This window comes from Microtus pennsylvanicus, chromosome 8 (genome assembly GCF_037038515.1).
Source record: "Microtus pennsylvanicus isolate mMicPen1 chromosome 8, mMicPen1.hap1, whole genome shotgun sequence".
Lineage (NCBI taxonomy): Eukaryota > Metazoa > Chordata > Mammalia > Rodentia > Cricetidae > Microtus > Microtus pennsylvanicus.
Genome location: NC_134586.1, coordinates 42,954,524 through 42,968,084, shown reverse-complemented (window position 1 = coordinate 42,968,084; position 13,561 = coordinate 42,954,524). Strand labels below are relative to the sequence as shown.

Sequence of the window (13,561 nt, the reverse complement as noted above, 5' to 3'; positions counted from 1 at the left end):
AACACACACACACACACTCATGTGTGAACACACACATATACACAAGAAAAAACATAGAAATACAAGATACTGAATCTACTCAGTGCTTTCTGCATCAACATATTTCCAGGAATGACCTCTGATACAGTTATCTAATTATTCCTTATTAATAAAATATCAGAAGTCAGATATTGGGGTAAGAACCTGAATGATCAGAGAAAGGGCAGTAAGAACCTGAATGATCAGAGAAAGGCAGAGTAGTGACCAGTGACCTCCTGTCTTTTCTGTTCCTCCATTCAACTAGCCTGAGATCCTCTCTAAGCCCCGCCTTACTACTTTCTGTCTCTCTATCTGTCCTCAGTCCTCCAAAACCTCAATGAATAATTTTGGTCCGTTAGTGGCTAGCACCACCCTCTGATTCAAAGCAAACTTTATTGTCAGAATGCAATCAAAATATCACACAACATTTCTCCTTTTTTGATAAATAAAAAGGCAAGGCTTTAACTCTAACAGGAAAACTATAAAAAAGAAGAACAACTTTCAGATAAGAATTATATTCACAATGTTCAGTCCACTTGCACTTGGGAAATTCTGAGAAAATCCTCCATTATCTAGCTTCTCTTGGTGAGTCCAAAGTTTTGTACCTAATTTACTTTTTATCCTAACTTATATTAACAACCCAAAACTATCTTTTTATTTCTCTCAACTGTAAATACTTTACACTTCTTTTGTGAGTTTCTTTGCTGAATTTGGTAACAAAGAACACTATAACTGTGACTATCTAGTCTTCAACTTCATCAGAGACCTAAGAAAGATAAAATATTAGTGCAGAGAACAAAACTTGCAAAACTAAGAAATGACAGAAACAGCTGACTGCCTGGACAGCCACCCAAAGTTCCTCTGTAATGTTGGAGCAGCCATCTTGGCCTACGGACCTAAAATATCTGACAGACTTTTCCATAAAGCAGAAATTTTGAATGACTGTTCTGACTTGTCTTGGCAAATTTCAGAAGTCTTTTTTTTTTTTTTTTGGTTCTGCTCAGACAATATACTGTCAGCAGTTGAGACAAGAGCAATTTCTTGCTCAGTGGCTAACTTTTGCCACAACGAAAGTAAACTCCATATGGAGTTTCTTTGATGCCCATTATTGGTGCTACCAGAAGCAGACATGTCTCATTGTCATAAAAAGTCTTGTTATTAAAGCATCTTAAATGCCACATTCTGTAGATCTCTGAATAATTTGAAGACCACCTGTCTATATCTCTATTTGACATTGAAAATATACTTAGCGTGACTATAAGTTTGACTATAATAGGTGACAAACTACCAACCTGCATTTCTTTATTATCCTAAATAGTTTGTAATAATAATTTTCAAGGGCTAGAGATTTTCATTACATTGTTAAATGAGCTGCATAGGTACAATACCTTAAAAAAGAGTATGTACAGAATGTTCTAACAAAAAAACCTTGAATTTGTATCAATATACAAAAATGTCTTAAATAAAAATAGAAACATATATACAGTATAAAAAAATTAACCTTAAATTTGCCTCAATATGCAAAAATCCATACCAATGTAAAATATTTAAGACTGCTAGCTGTTCTTTATTATTTTAAAAGTAGATTCAATAAACTACTCTTTTAGCCTATCATTTCTATTTCTCCCCCCCCCCCTTTTTTTCTTTTCAAGATGAGATCCCTAAAATGTATCTCCTTTGATCAGGTTTTTTCCTGATCATTACCAATAACAACTTATAACCAGCCATCCTAATCAATGAAAAATATCCATAACTCACTGAATGACCAAAACTAATCCATCCTACCTCTTAAGAATGTGAGCATCTTGTTCTCTAGATTGCTTCCTGTTATCTGGGGGATGGTAAAATCTCTGCAGGACCCTGATAAAATTGAGATAATGGCCAAGTATTGGGAGAGCTGGTTGTATCATTTGTTGCCACTCTCTGTGTAATGGGAAAGGTTGGACTTATCTGAAGTCTTGGCTGGAGTAGTGTATGGAGGAAGACCATCTCAGCTAACTGCTTTGAAGCTGTCCTGAGCAGTTTAGTCCAAAGCTGACCTTTGGGTAATGTTTGTCAACTTAGTGGCATTACTACAATTCACGTGGAGTCATTGTTGTAGGATCCCCCCATCCTTCTGGAGACTTTAAAAGTTGTTGTTCAGAATGGACATGGCTTACTGCGGAAAGACATTTGAAATGTATATGCGGCACATCTCTGAGATCTTAAAGGACCAAAATTTGTTAAGTACATCCAGAACACACAAACTTAATTCCTAGTTTTCTGATTCAGACTCAAGTCCAAAATCATATATAAAAAGCAGGATTAAGCCTTTTTCTAGAATTAGTACTACATATAATCATTAATTTCACAATGAAAAATTTAAACACATACATATATGTTAATGTTATGAACTTTGTTATAATATTTATACCTTAAAAAATTTAAAGAGTCAAAATAAAACCAAAGGATTACGAGATTAGTACCAATAGAATAGTCCTTTAATTTTGGTTTTTCTTCTATTCTATATCACATGGATCTTCTGACATGAGACAAAAATTTTGGATTTTTCTTTAGCAAACATGTTTGTGTTTAGAGGCATAGAGAGCCACACTCAAATTCCAAAGGCCCCTTTAATTTTTAATTGAACTTGAATTTAAAAAAGACCATTTGCCTTATATGTCTGTAGACAACAGCAGAAACAAACATTTGGGAAGATTTATGAAATTTATCCTGGTAGAAATGTGTTATACCATTAGGCCAATTGATTGTTTTTCTTGGGAAACTTTTCTGGATGATTTATCCTTTTTCTTCAGATGTCTCATTTGTTCAGTGGTTTTCAGATTCCTTCGTTGGGGACTAAACCTCTTCCTCAACATAACCCGTATCCTGGTTCCATTCTGAGGTCAGCACATTTATCCTTTTTCTTCAGATGTCACATTTATTCAGTGGTTTTCAGATTTCTTAGTTGGAGACAAAGGTAAAACCTCTTCCTCAACATAAGCCGTATTCTGGTTTACATTCTGAGGTCAGCACATCTTTAATGTATACAGGCTGATTTAATTCAGCAGTCTTTTTTCTATTACCCAATGTCTCTCTACAGCTGTCATTCTTTCATTAACAATTAGAAAATCTAAAGATAATGCAATAACATACAGGATCCAGATTCTTTGTGTATTTTCCATCATTATGTGGCTTTTTTTTAAATTTTACTTTACTCCTTTTTGAATGTCTTTATTATTTTAAAATTATTTTTAATCTATTACTACATATACTTTTTCTCCTTTCTCTCCTAAGCGTATGTATATTTTTAAACATATTATAACCTGCTTAGAAATTTATTTGGTCTGGATCTGTCTTTACTGACCATCTGTATTGTTTTGTTGATCACATGAGATGAATCTTAAATTGTTATGTCAGCTGCCAGGATCACTCAGCTTAGTGAATGGCATCACTCATGCTGGTTGGTGGCTTGTTCCTCCCCACTTGGTTCCCTGAGAGCTTAGATTCATGGTGGATGTACTAGAGGGAGATAGGTATACTGCCCCAGCTCTGGGAAGTTGTTAGGTTCTTGCTGTCACTGAATAATATGCCGCCCTCTGCTCATAAACCCCATGTTATTGTTACATAACATGAACCCTTAAAAAAAGCTGTGCCATGTTTGCAGCTAGCACCAAGCCAGAAAGCTGCCTCTTAAAGGAGCCACCCCTCTGTTTGATGCTAGCACCAAGCTTACCTAAGAAAAGACAGTAAGACAGATACCAAGAAGCTATGTTTCACAGTTTGTGTGCGTTTATCCCCCCCTCCAATGTTTTTAGAGATTTCTTAGATTTTATGTGGATCTATGTTGGCCAAAGTTGGGGTGCCAGGAATTTAATTAATTTTGTAATTATTCTTTGTCAGTAAAAAAAATCAGGAGTCAGATATTGGTGTTAGAACCTGAATGATCACAGAAGCACCAGAGAAGCCACCAGTGACCTCCTATCTCTTCTGTTCCTCCATCACAAAGAGCTGAGATCCTCTTTAAGATCTGCCTTACTACTTCTTGTCTCTCAATCTATCTTCAGTCCTCCAAAACTTGTATGGGTAATTTTGGACCACTAGTGGCTAGTTCCAGCTCCACTGTCTGGTTCAAATCAAGCTTTATTATCAGAATGCAATAAAAATATCACACAATAAACCTCTATTCACAAATAAATAGAAGTGGAAAAGTCTGAAATGTATTTCAACTGATAAATGATGATGCAAATATGGTGCGTATATATCTAGGAATACTATTCAGCTGTAAAGAAAACTGAAACATGAAATTTCAGAGTAAATAGATGCAACTAGGAAATATAATATTTAGTGAAGTAGCCCAGACACAGAAACTAAACTCCACATGCTCTTTTTCATCTCTGCTTCCAAAATTATCAGATGTGAATAAATACCCTGGAGTGACTTCAGAAACCAGGGAGTAAAAACGAGATCATCATAGAAAGTAGGGTAAATTAGATTGCTAAAAGTTGTACACAGGACAACTACACTCAAAAAGAAGATGAAGAGGAGGAGGGAGTATATCATGAAAGAAGGAAGAAAAAGAAAGAAAGAAAGAAAGAAAGAAAGAAAGAAAGAAAGAAAGAAAGATTGAAGCTTGGGAGTTACATATTTGAAATAACTAAGTGATAATATAAAGCACACAAAATAAAGGAATAAATCAAAAAATAGTGGAAAGGGGAAAAGGGAACCAGGAAAGATGTTGTCAAAAAAAAAAAAAAAACAGGGCCAGTTAGACTCTATTTGTTGCTGTGCACTGGGCAACGTCTAGATGCAGATGCTGAAGTGTGAGTCTACTCACAGTAGGACTCAGATGGCAAACACATCACCTCCCATTTTATGATCAGGGATGCAGCGAGGCAATGAGCTGTAGGCAACATGGATTCTCATCATATTTATTTGAAAGCGTAATTTGAAAAGGAGTTACAGATGCAAAGGCTCTGAAAAGGTACCCATGTTGATTTGAGCAAAATGTAAAGACTTGATTTCAAGTGAGCTATTTTTCACCCTAAACTGGTCTTAAAATATAGATACTGTGTGACACATTTAATAAATCATTCATAAATATTTTATATTCTGTTCTTTATCATACTGACAATCCCTCTTCTCTTTCAGATCATCCATTTCCTGGTGATGTTATGTTCCCCAGGGAAATCAGTTTTACAAATCTACAACCAAATCATACTGCTGTCTATCAGTGTGAAGCCTCAAACATCCATGGAACCATACTTGCCAGTGCCAATATTGATGTTGTAGGTGAGCATCCCTGCGTCTTGGCTTCACTTACTGTTTGCTGAAGGAAAATGCTCAGTTATAGTCATAAGGACCAGCTTTTTACGGGTGTGAATGTACGTATCTGTGTTCATGTGGTGGCCAGAGGACAACCTCAGGTAACATTCCTAAGGTACACTCTACCTTTATTTTTGGGACAGTGTCCCTCACAAGTCTGGAACTTATGAAGTAGCCTTGGATTGCTTCCAGGGAACATCAGGAATCCACCTGTTTTTCAATGCCCATTGGCAGGATTGCACTCTAGCGCTCTTTTCTTTTCCTATTTGTCTTTTAAACATAGGTTTGTGGGGGGGGGGATAAATGGCTGTTTGTGCACTAAATTCTTTACTTACTGAGCTATCTTTCCAGTCTAAAGTCCCAATGAATTTTTGACATATAAATCATGGGGAAGAAAATAAATGTGTGGTTCACGTTCTGTGTGGGCATTGGATATTGTACCTAAATTATGCTTTCGGAATGTGCTGGTTTTGTATAATATTCAAATTCAGGAATTTGTACTGAAATGTTCAGCCATCTTCTATTCTTATAAATATATCAAGGATATAGAAAATCTTCTTTGTACCTAATTTTTGCAGAAAGGTATAAAACCTTATCTTTACTTCTGACTAGATGTTGTCCCACTGATTCAAACTAAGAATGAAGAAAATTATGCTACGGTGATTGGGTATAGTGCTTCTTTACATTGCGAGTACTTTGCTTCACCCAAGGCCACAGTGATCTGGTAAGATGACTTGCTGTTATATTAACAAAATGGGTGTGGGGGATTGTTGAGCTACCATTTTGCAGCCAGTATTGTGTTCCTGTTGCTTCAGAGAGCCAATGCCTCTGAGAAATAAAGAAAGAAATTTAATTACTCATCCCTCCTGAAGCATTGACTAGAATCCTGAGATTTTTTTTCATGAAGAAATACACAGAGCCATTTGTGTTCATAAAGCACACAAAGAATTAAAATGATTCCTAAGACAATTTTAAAGATTGATTTGTTTTTCTATGATGGGTCTAGCTAAGGATTGTTATGACTTCTGGGCTGTCTGATTATTTATCTTAACCTACAGTCAATTGCAAACCCAATTAAGACTTTCCTAACATTCATTTTGATTTTAATAATGCTATTGTTGTTTAAGTCTAAACATATCACCCTAAGCATCTGCCATCTTAGTTGCTTTACTGATAAAGTTTGGTTACTTTACTGTGAAATTATTGTGCTATTCCCATACAGGGCCTGAAGTAGGGAGAAAGTAGTGAGGTCAGGCAAGGTAAAAGCAGAGTCATAACTTATCTGATTCAATTGTGAGGTTTTGTCCATTTTAAGGTTTTGGTTTTGAGTTCTAAAAAATATTCGATGAAAATATTATTTATCTTGATCTCTGAAATGCTTTTAAACTTTGCATCTGAGGCAAGTCCTGTGCACGTCTCAGCCTAGCCCTCCCTTCGAAAGCCCTGTGCTAGTGGTTCCTCTAGAACTGAGAGCACAAGCAATCACTTACGGTGAGATGCACAGGGTTAATCAGGCTGTGACAAGAAGTGCTTGGAGAATGGATGAATGTGGGTGAAAATGAGCCCGAGGTTGATAGGGTAAGTGTAATACATGTCCACAGGAGAGGCACGACTTCCTGGCTTCTAATATTTCTGAATGACCAATGTTCTCCTAGGAGAGCCGGAGGTTGGGAAGGTTTATTATCTGTTTCAATTACTGGTTTCCCCATTTGCTAGCCCAGAGCAATCGTTAACTAAAGGCTTTACCATAAATAAGCCAGGAAATATTTATTAAGCTTAGAGGACACATGCAAAGCAGTGCTAGAGGATGTGAGACAAATAGAGGCAACTGGAGAAGGAGGGGATTGGATTCTCTTCAGCTCTAGTCTGTTGGTCCGCTCTAATATACACAATGGACAGTTTGAAGAGAGAAATTAGTTTCCATGCGTACATTCCATATGGTCTACCATGCACCAGAAGACGGCGTAAGCCTGGATGACATCAGGGAACTGTATCTGAAGAATACAAAATTGTCTCCCAAGCAAAAATCACTCATTTCTGCATCTCCACAGGGAAGTGGCTGATGAAACACATCCCCTTGAAGGTAGTCGGTACCATACCCATGAAAATGGCACTCTGGAGATCTACAGAACCACTGAGGAAGATGCAGGATCCTACTCTTGTTGGGTAGAAAACGCAATGGGAAAAGCCGTCATCACAGCCAATTTGGATATTAGAAGTACTGTTATTTTGCTTTTACATTCATGAGTTCTCACATGGGTTCAGTTTTTCTTTGTTTCCTCAAACAAAATAGTGTTATTTAAATTTGAGCACCTGTTAAAGTTCACTTGATTATGTCTTAAAAGCACTCCATTGCATTTCATCTGAAAGACTATTTGTGGTATGGCAGGGTGTGATGTTCATGGATTTAAGCCATCTTAGCAGGTAGGTGTGTATTATTAGTGGTAAATCTTAAGAAATTCCTACTTGGGTGTATTTTCAGATCTATGTTTTATTCCAGTAGTGAACTTGAGGTATTACCAAGCATTAGGTTTTCGTTTTTTGTTTTTGTCTTAAGTTATTATGATCCCTGACTCATTCAGTAAGAATTCCCACTAGTCAATATTAAATGTTTAGAGTGTCCTCCCTCCTAAGCTCTGAGAGTACTTCTGAGAAAGAAAACAAGTATAGCATCCTGTTGTGTAATCCTCCATATTTGTGTGGATACATTTATGCCAGGGCTTCACCATTTCTGATTTAATAATAAGTACGTGTATATAAAATCACCTAACTTTCCAATGCTCCTTATAACATGATTATATATCTGGATGCTACAGAATGAGAACTTATATTATTTTCAACTTCCAGAGCCAATTTTAGCTCACAGTTTTGTTATTTACTTAGCAAAGAGTGGTAAGAAAGTGTGCTAACATTAATTGGTGGTTGCACCTAAGTTTTCTCAGGTTTAATGTTAGAAAAATACAGTGGGACAGTTTTGGTTGGCGAGGTTGTCGACACTTTACACTAACAGAGTGAGCTGTGCTCTGTAGTTCTAACCACCACCTTTCATCACCATGCAGATGCCACAAAGCTCAAGGTTTTTCCGAAGAACCCTCGCATCCCGAAATCACACACACTTGAACTACACTGCGAAAGCCAATGTGACTCCCATTTGAAACACAGTTTGAAGCTGTCCTGGAGTAAAGATGGGGAGACTTTTGAAATTAATGGCACAGAAGACGGCAGGTGAGTCCACTGCTGTGAATGAACACTGGGTTGTGTGTGAGTTGCAGATTTCACATTAGAAAAAAAAAAGTTCCAAAATTATTCACACTACACTAAAGTACAAAAATTCAAACGTTTCATTCTCCAAATCAGTATTCAGAAGATCTTAAAGTATTTATTGTTTGTTTTATGTCCTTCTTGTTTCTGCTCTGTACGTTTTATAAGATGTGGTTTCTCCTCTCAGAGCTGGAAATAGAAGCCAGGTGTGAGATGCATTTTACCTGCATAGGTTTAGGAGCTTCCCGGAGCACTGGGAAGACGGGAAGAGCAAGATGTCAAAGGTGTTGCTTTTGGGGTTCTTGCTCATGCATGGGCTGTACATCTCTGATCCAGGTATCTGAAAACTTCTGCCTCCTCCCCAGACACCTTGCCCACTTGCTGCCACAGGAGACCCAACTGTTGCTAACCCATTGTCTGCCGGAGGCACTGTCACACTGCATTCTAAAACGGCAGTCAGTGTCCATTCCCTTCTCCCTTCTAGTCTCACACAAGTTCTTCTCACCCATAAAATCCCAATTATATCTAGTAGTCATCTCGTTACGACATGTTGCCAACATTATCTGGCCCTTCTCTCAGTAGGAGTACCTTTCAGAACCCTCAGCAGATATCAAAATCCATGTGGTCAAGTGCATTCTATAGAAGGATATTCTATTCAGTCTCATACCTTTCTTTAGGATATAGATTACATTTACAGTATTTTAAATAGTCGATACAGTGTGAATACTCAACAAACCGTCATTGTACAGTGTGCTTTAGAGAATAATGGCACGAAAAATTGTAGCTGTTCAATACACATCTGTTTAAAAGCTTTTGTCCATCCCTAATCAGTTGAATCTGTGAATGTAGAACTTACATATACAAAGGCTGAAGATGCATTTCTGAGAGTATTCTGAACAGGAGGAATGCAGAAGATAGAACAAAGAGGAAAGCTTGAATGACTGTTGAGAATCACTGGAGTTTAAGGGCAACAAAAAGACAAAGGGATCAATAGAACCCACTAGAATTAAAAAAGTCAGAAAGTCTGCTTTGTCTGTTAAATCACACAAAAGTCACTTGTGCTTCTGCTTTATTGTCATTGGGGGAGAGCTAGGAATTTATCATTTTGAAGTCAAATCTCATCTGAAATTACACAGTAACTCTGAAGGTCTGGAGATAACCCAACTTCTTTTTTGATGAAATCTCAGTGGAGTCTTGGATAAAAGAATGAACTCGAACTCAGTGTTGTTCAAATCGCAATGCTGGCTTAACGGATTGCTGCCCTCACACTGTCTGCTTGATGTCTTTCTACCTCCACTTTTTATAACATGACTCGATGAAAAGGAAGCAAAAGCTGGAGCCTGAGACCACTGTGAATTAAGATTTGATGGTCTCAGAAAATTAAAGAAACAACTCATTGTTCACTATTCCATTTTGGACCATTCATTCATCATTTCTCTAGTTGGTTCCTTTCGTGATTGTTATCGCATTGGCCTCATTGTTTTAATATCTACATATGCATACACATGCCATTTCTCTATGCAAAGACACCAATTTCAGCTGTGACCACTGACATATTGCAGTGTGGCTTTTGCCTCGTACTACTGACTGACAAATCGCATCATAGGAGTTGATGTGAGAACGAGGGGCCCTACCTCCAGACCAGTCAGCCCCATATGGTTCAGGTTTATTTCCTCATCTTCAAAGTTTTCAGTTTATTAATTTCGCACTAAATTTTTGAATTATGTAAAACTGTCACATTTTCCACAAAAAAAGCCATTGCTTACATTTTTTTCCACTAATAATGCTACTTTTTGTAAAAAAAAAAAACGAGGATTAGTGTTGATATGTCTCTAAGTATAGAGAAAAAATAAAATTGATAAAGGACTGATTTTTGTGTGACAAACTATTGCAAACTGACAAAATACAAAGAAATGAATTTTAAAAATAGCCTTTGAAGTGATTTCCAGAAAGAAGTACAGGACTGCCACCTAGTGGTTAAATGCATTAAATGCTTCAATTATTACAAGTTGGAAATTAACTATTAGCGGACAGGGAAACATCAAAAGGGAAGACGGAAGTGAGAAAAATATATGCTCAAATAAAAATAGTAAAGTCTAAAAACATTTTTAAAAGATACTATCAGACTCCATGATAATATTCTGGTTTTGTGGAACTGGGTAGAGTTCTAAAATCTTCTTTTTCCAGAAGCATCCTCCTTGATTCTGTATAAGGTTTGCTGTTTATAGCATAACAATTATGTAATTATCAACAGTCACCAGGTAGAGGCAGGTGAATCTCTATGAGTTCCAGGCTAGCCTGGTTAGCAGAAGGAGTTCCAGGCCAGCCTGGGAGCCAGGGAACTTACACAGAGAAATCCTTTCTTCAAAAACTACAAACCAAAAAACCAAAACCCCTAAAATTTCCTAGCTCTGTTAGAATGATATGAAGTTTGGCCAGCCCAAACTTCTGTCACAACCCATAGGTCACCGATGGTTGATTATATAATATGTAAAAATATGATCCCATTTAATACTGTGTATTAAATGTGTATATTGTGAGACTGTATTCCAGGTTTTCATCTGTGACCTTCTCTGGTAACATCTGCATTGTATGAACTGGTCTCATCACTCTGTCTTGAATCATTATCCATGCAGGAACTTGCATCATGGGTTGTGAAAGGAATGTATTTCTGCTGTTGGACATGTTCTTACCCACATCATGTACTTTTTGCTGTCCCCTATCCCAACAGAATATTGATTGATGGAGCTAATCTGACCATATCCAACATCTCAGTAGAAGATCAGGGTATTTATTCCTGTTCTGCTCAAACTTCTCTTGATAGCGTTTCTGAGAAAACTCATGTAACCGTACTTGGTAAGTAAAAACAGAGAGGATCTCTGCCCCATGCTTCCTAGGCGTGCTTAACTTCCTTTGTTTCTATGCGTTTTAAAGCAAATGATTACTTGGGCCTCTGCTCTTAAAGTAAAAAAGTAAAATCTGATTTTTTGTTTGTTTGAAGTGCAACTTTGCTTTTAAACTATTTCTGCTTTTTTCACATAAAAGAAATTAATTAATGCCTAATTATTTTTCCCTATGTGGGAACGTTGCCAGTAGCAGCAGGAGATATGCAATGCTGGCAGTGAAAAGAAAAACCAAGGTCTCGATCCACCCATTACTACTGCTCAGAGACGCGGGGCTGAGAACAGAAGAGCTCTATGGAGAGCCGGTAGTGGCTGCTTGGTGTTTACACTCTACACCAGAACCTTAGGGTGAACTCCCAGCAACCCAGGAATCTGAACGCAGACATCAAGTATTCTGTAAAGAAACATATTTGAATGTTTTAAGTACTAATTGGAAAACAGTGTGCACACTCCACTGGTGCAATCAATGTCATTAACCCTGAAATCACTAGCGTTTATAGCCCTCAGACCATCTGCTGGCTGCTTTCCAAATGCCTTTCTCTATTAACTCACCACGAGCTCTTCCTCCTTTAAACATGCCCTGGAAAGACAACACCAACAAACCATTTAAGATGTAGCTTTCACTACAGGTATAGGATCCCGAGAAGTGTGAAGGGTATTCGCACCCTTTCTTCTTGCCATCTATGTAGGCTTGCTAAATCTCACTGCTTAAGTCATAGTTACTCCAGAAGATTTTTCCTACACAATTCCTTCTGAAGGGATCCTCCCACCATTAGAGTTTCAAACAAGCCCTATAAACAGGCTCTGTATACTCTGTCCAGATGCATTTAAGGAGGAGTTTCTGCTAACACCTATTGACATTTCCTAATGTAATCAGCTAAATATTACCCAGGACCCCACCCTCTACAGGTAGCTTAACAACTTCCCACCATGGAAAGCGAGTTAGCTGCTGTTGAATTCCCTTATATGAAGCCAGTAGCTACTAAGCTGAGTCCAATTAAGTACAGGTTACATTGGAGCAGGTCTAGACTTGGCTCCTTGGGTGAGATGTTTAGCTCTAGGTAAGTGAGCTTCTTCGGGATTCTGCAAGTGAAAATATTTAATCCTCTCTTAGCTATTCTAGCAGCATTTAAAAGTTATAGAAGCTGAGCATCTGGTAAGCAATGCCACATCTCAGGCAGCACAGATACAGAACATCTGGACATGTGAGTGTTCCTCCTCAGGATTTTGAGTAATGGCAGCATCTAAAGGTTAGCTTTCTGCTGTTGGCGGCCACCTTCTGAATTTTACTGCAATTTTTTAAAATCCACCCTCGTGATTACTCTTCCATTTTCTAGTACTGTGAAATTTTGGTAATTTTAAATATTCAGTGGCTATGATTATACATGCTCTTTATTTATATGGTAATCGCCTAACATTTTAGTAATATTTTAAAAAATTTAGATAAGATGGGGTGATTTTTTAAAACTGCTTCCTTGGTTTTAAAGTATATTTTTTAAATTTTAATATCTGATTAAAACATACCAATAATTGACCATAAAATGATTCGGGACACGTGTATAGCTTCTAAAATATTTTATCCTAGAAAACAATATTTCAAAAGCCTAGACTTAAACAAGTTTTCCAAGAAGTTGTTTCCAGAAATTTTAGCATAAAAATATTTTAAGAGGAGCTGGAGAGATGAATTAGCCGAAGAGTGCTGGTAAGCTCTGTAAGTTCACTTCTCAGCACCCACATGGTGGCTCACAACCACCTATAATGAGATCTGGTGCACTCTTCTGACATGCAGGCATACATGCAGGCAGAACAGTATACAAAATAAATAAACAAACAAACAAACAAATAAATAAATATTTTTAAAAATATATTTTAAGAAGCAGTTTTCAAAGCCTTTGTTCCTCGGGTTCCATATGATGTTAGAAGAAATCAGATTTTCATTTCAAGTGAAACATGGTAATTGGGATGGGTGATGAAACCTCAGGATATATTGGATTCTTAGCAAATCCCAAAGAGGAAAATAAATTCTCTAAGCTTGCAAATATAGAACACTATGAAGAAATACATTTTGTGGGGAA

At 37.2% G+C, this 13,561-nt stretch overlaps 1 protein-coding gene across 14 annotated transcripts in view; it reads left to right on the top strand.

Moving 5' to 3' along the window:
- Chl1 (cell adhesion molecule L1 like) overlaps positions 1 to 13,561 on the top strand; it is a 207,511-nt gene that overhangs the window by 164,079 nt on the left and 29,871 nt on the right. For all 14 annotated transcript variants that reach the window (XM_075983320.1, XM_075983328.1, XM_075983325.1 and 11 more), the window contains 5 exons: positions 5,149 to 5,289; positions 5,935 to 6,046; positions 7,374 to 7,540; positions 8,382 to 8,547; positions 11,315 to 11,439. In XM_075983320.1, the coding sequence (XP_075839435.1) occupies positions 5,149 to 5,289; positions 5,935 to 6,046; positions 7,374 to 7,540; positions 8,382 to 8,547; positions 11,315 to 11,439 (711 nt within the window). The remainder of the gene's footprint in view (positions 1 to 5,148; positions 5,290 to 5,934; positions 6,047 to 7,373; positions 7,541 to 8,381; positions 8,548 to 11,314; positions 11,440 to 13,561) is intronic.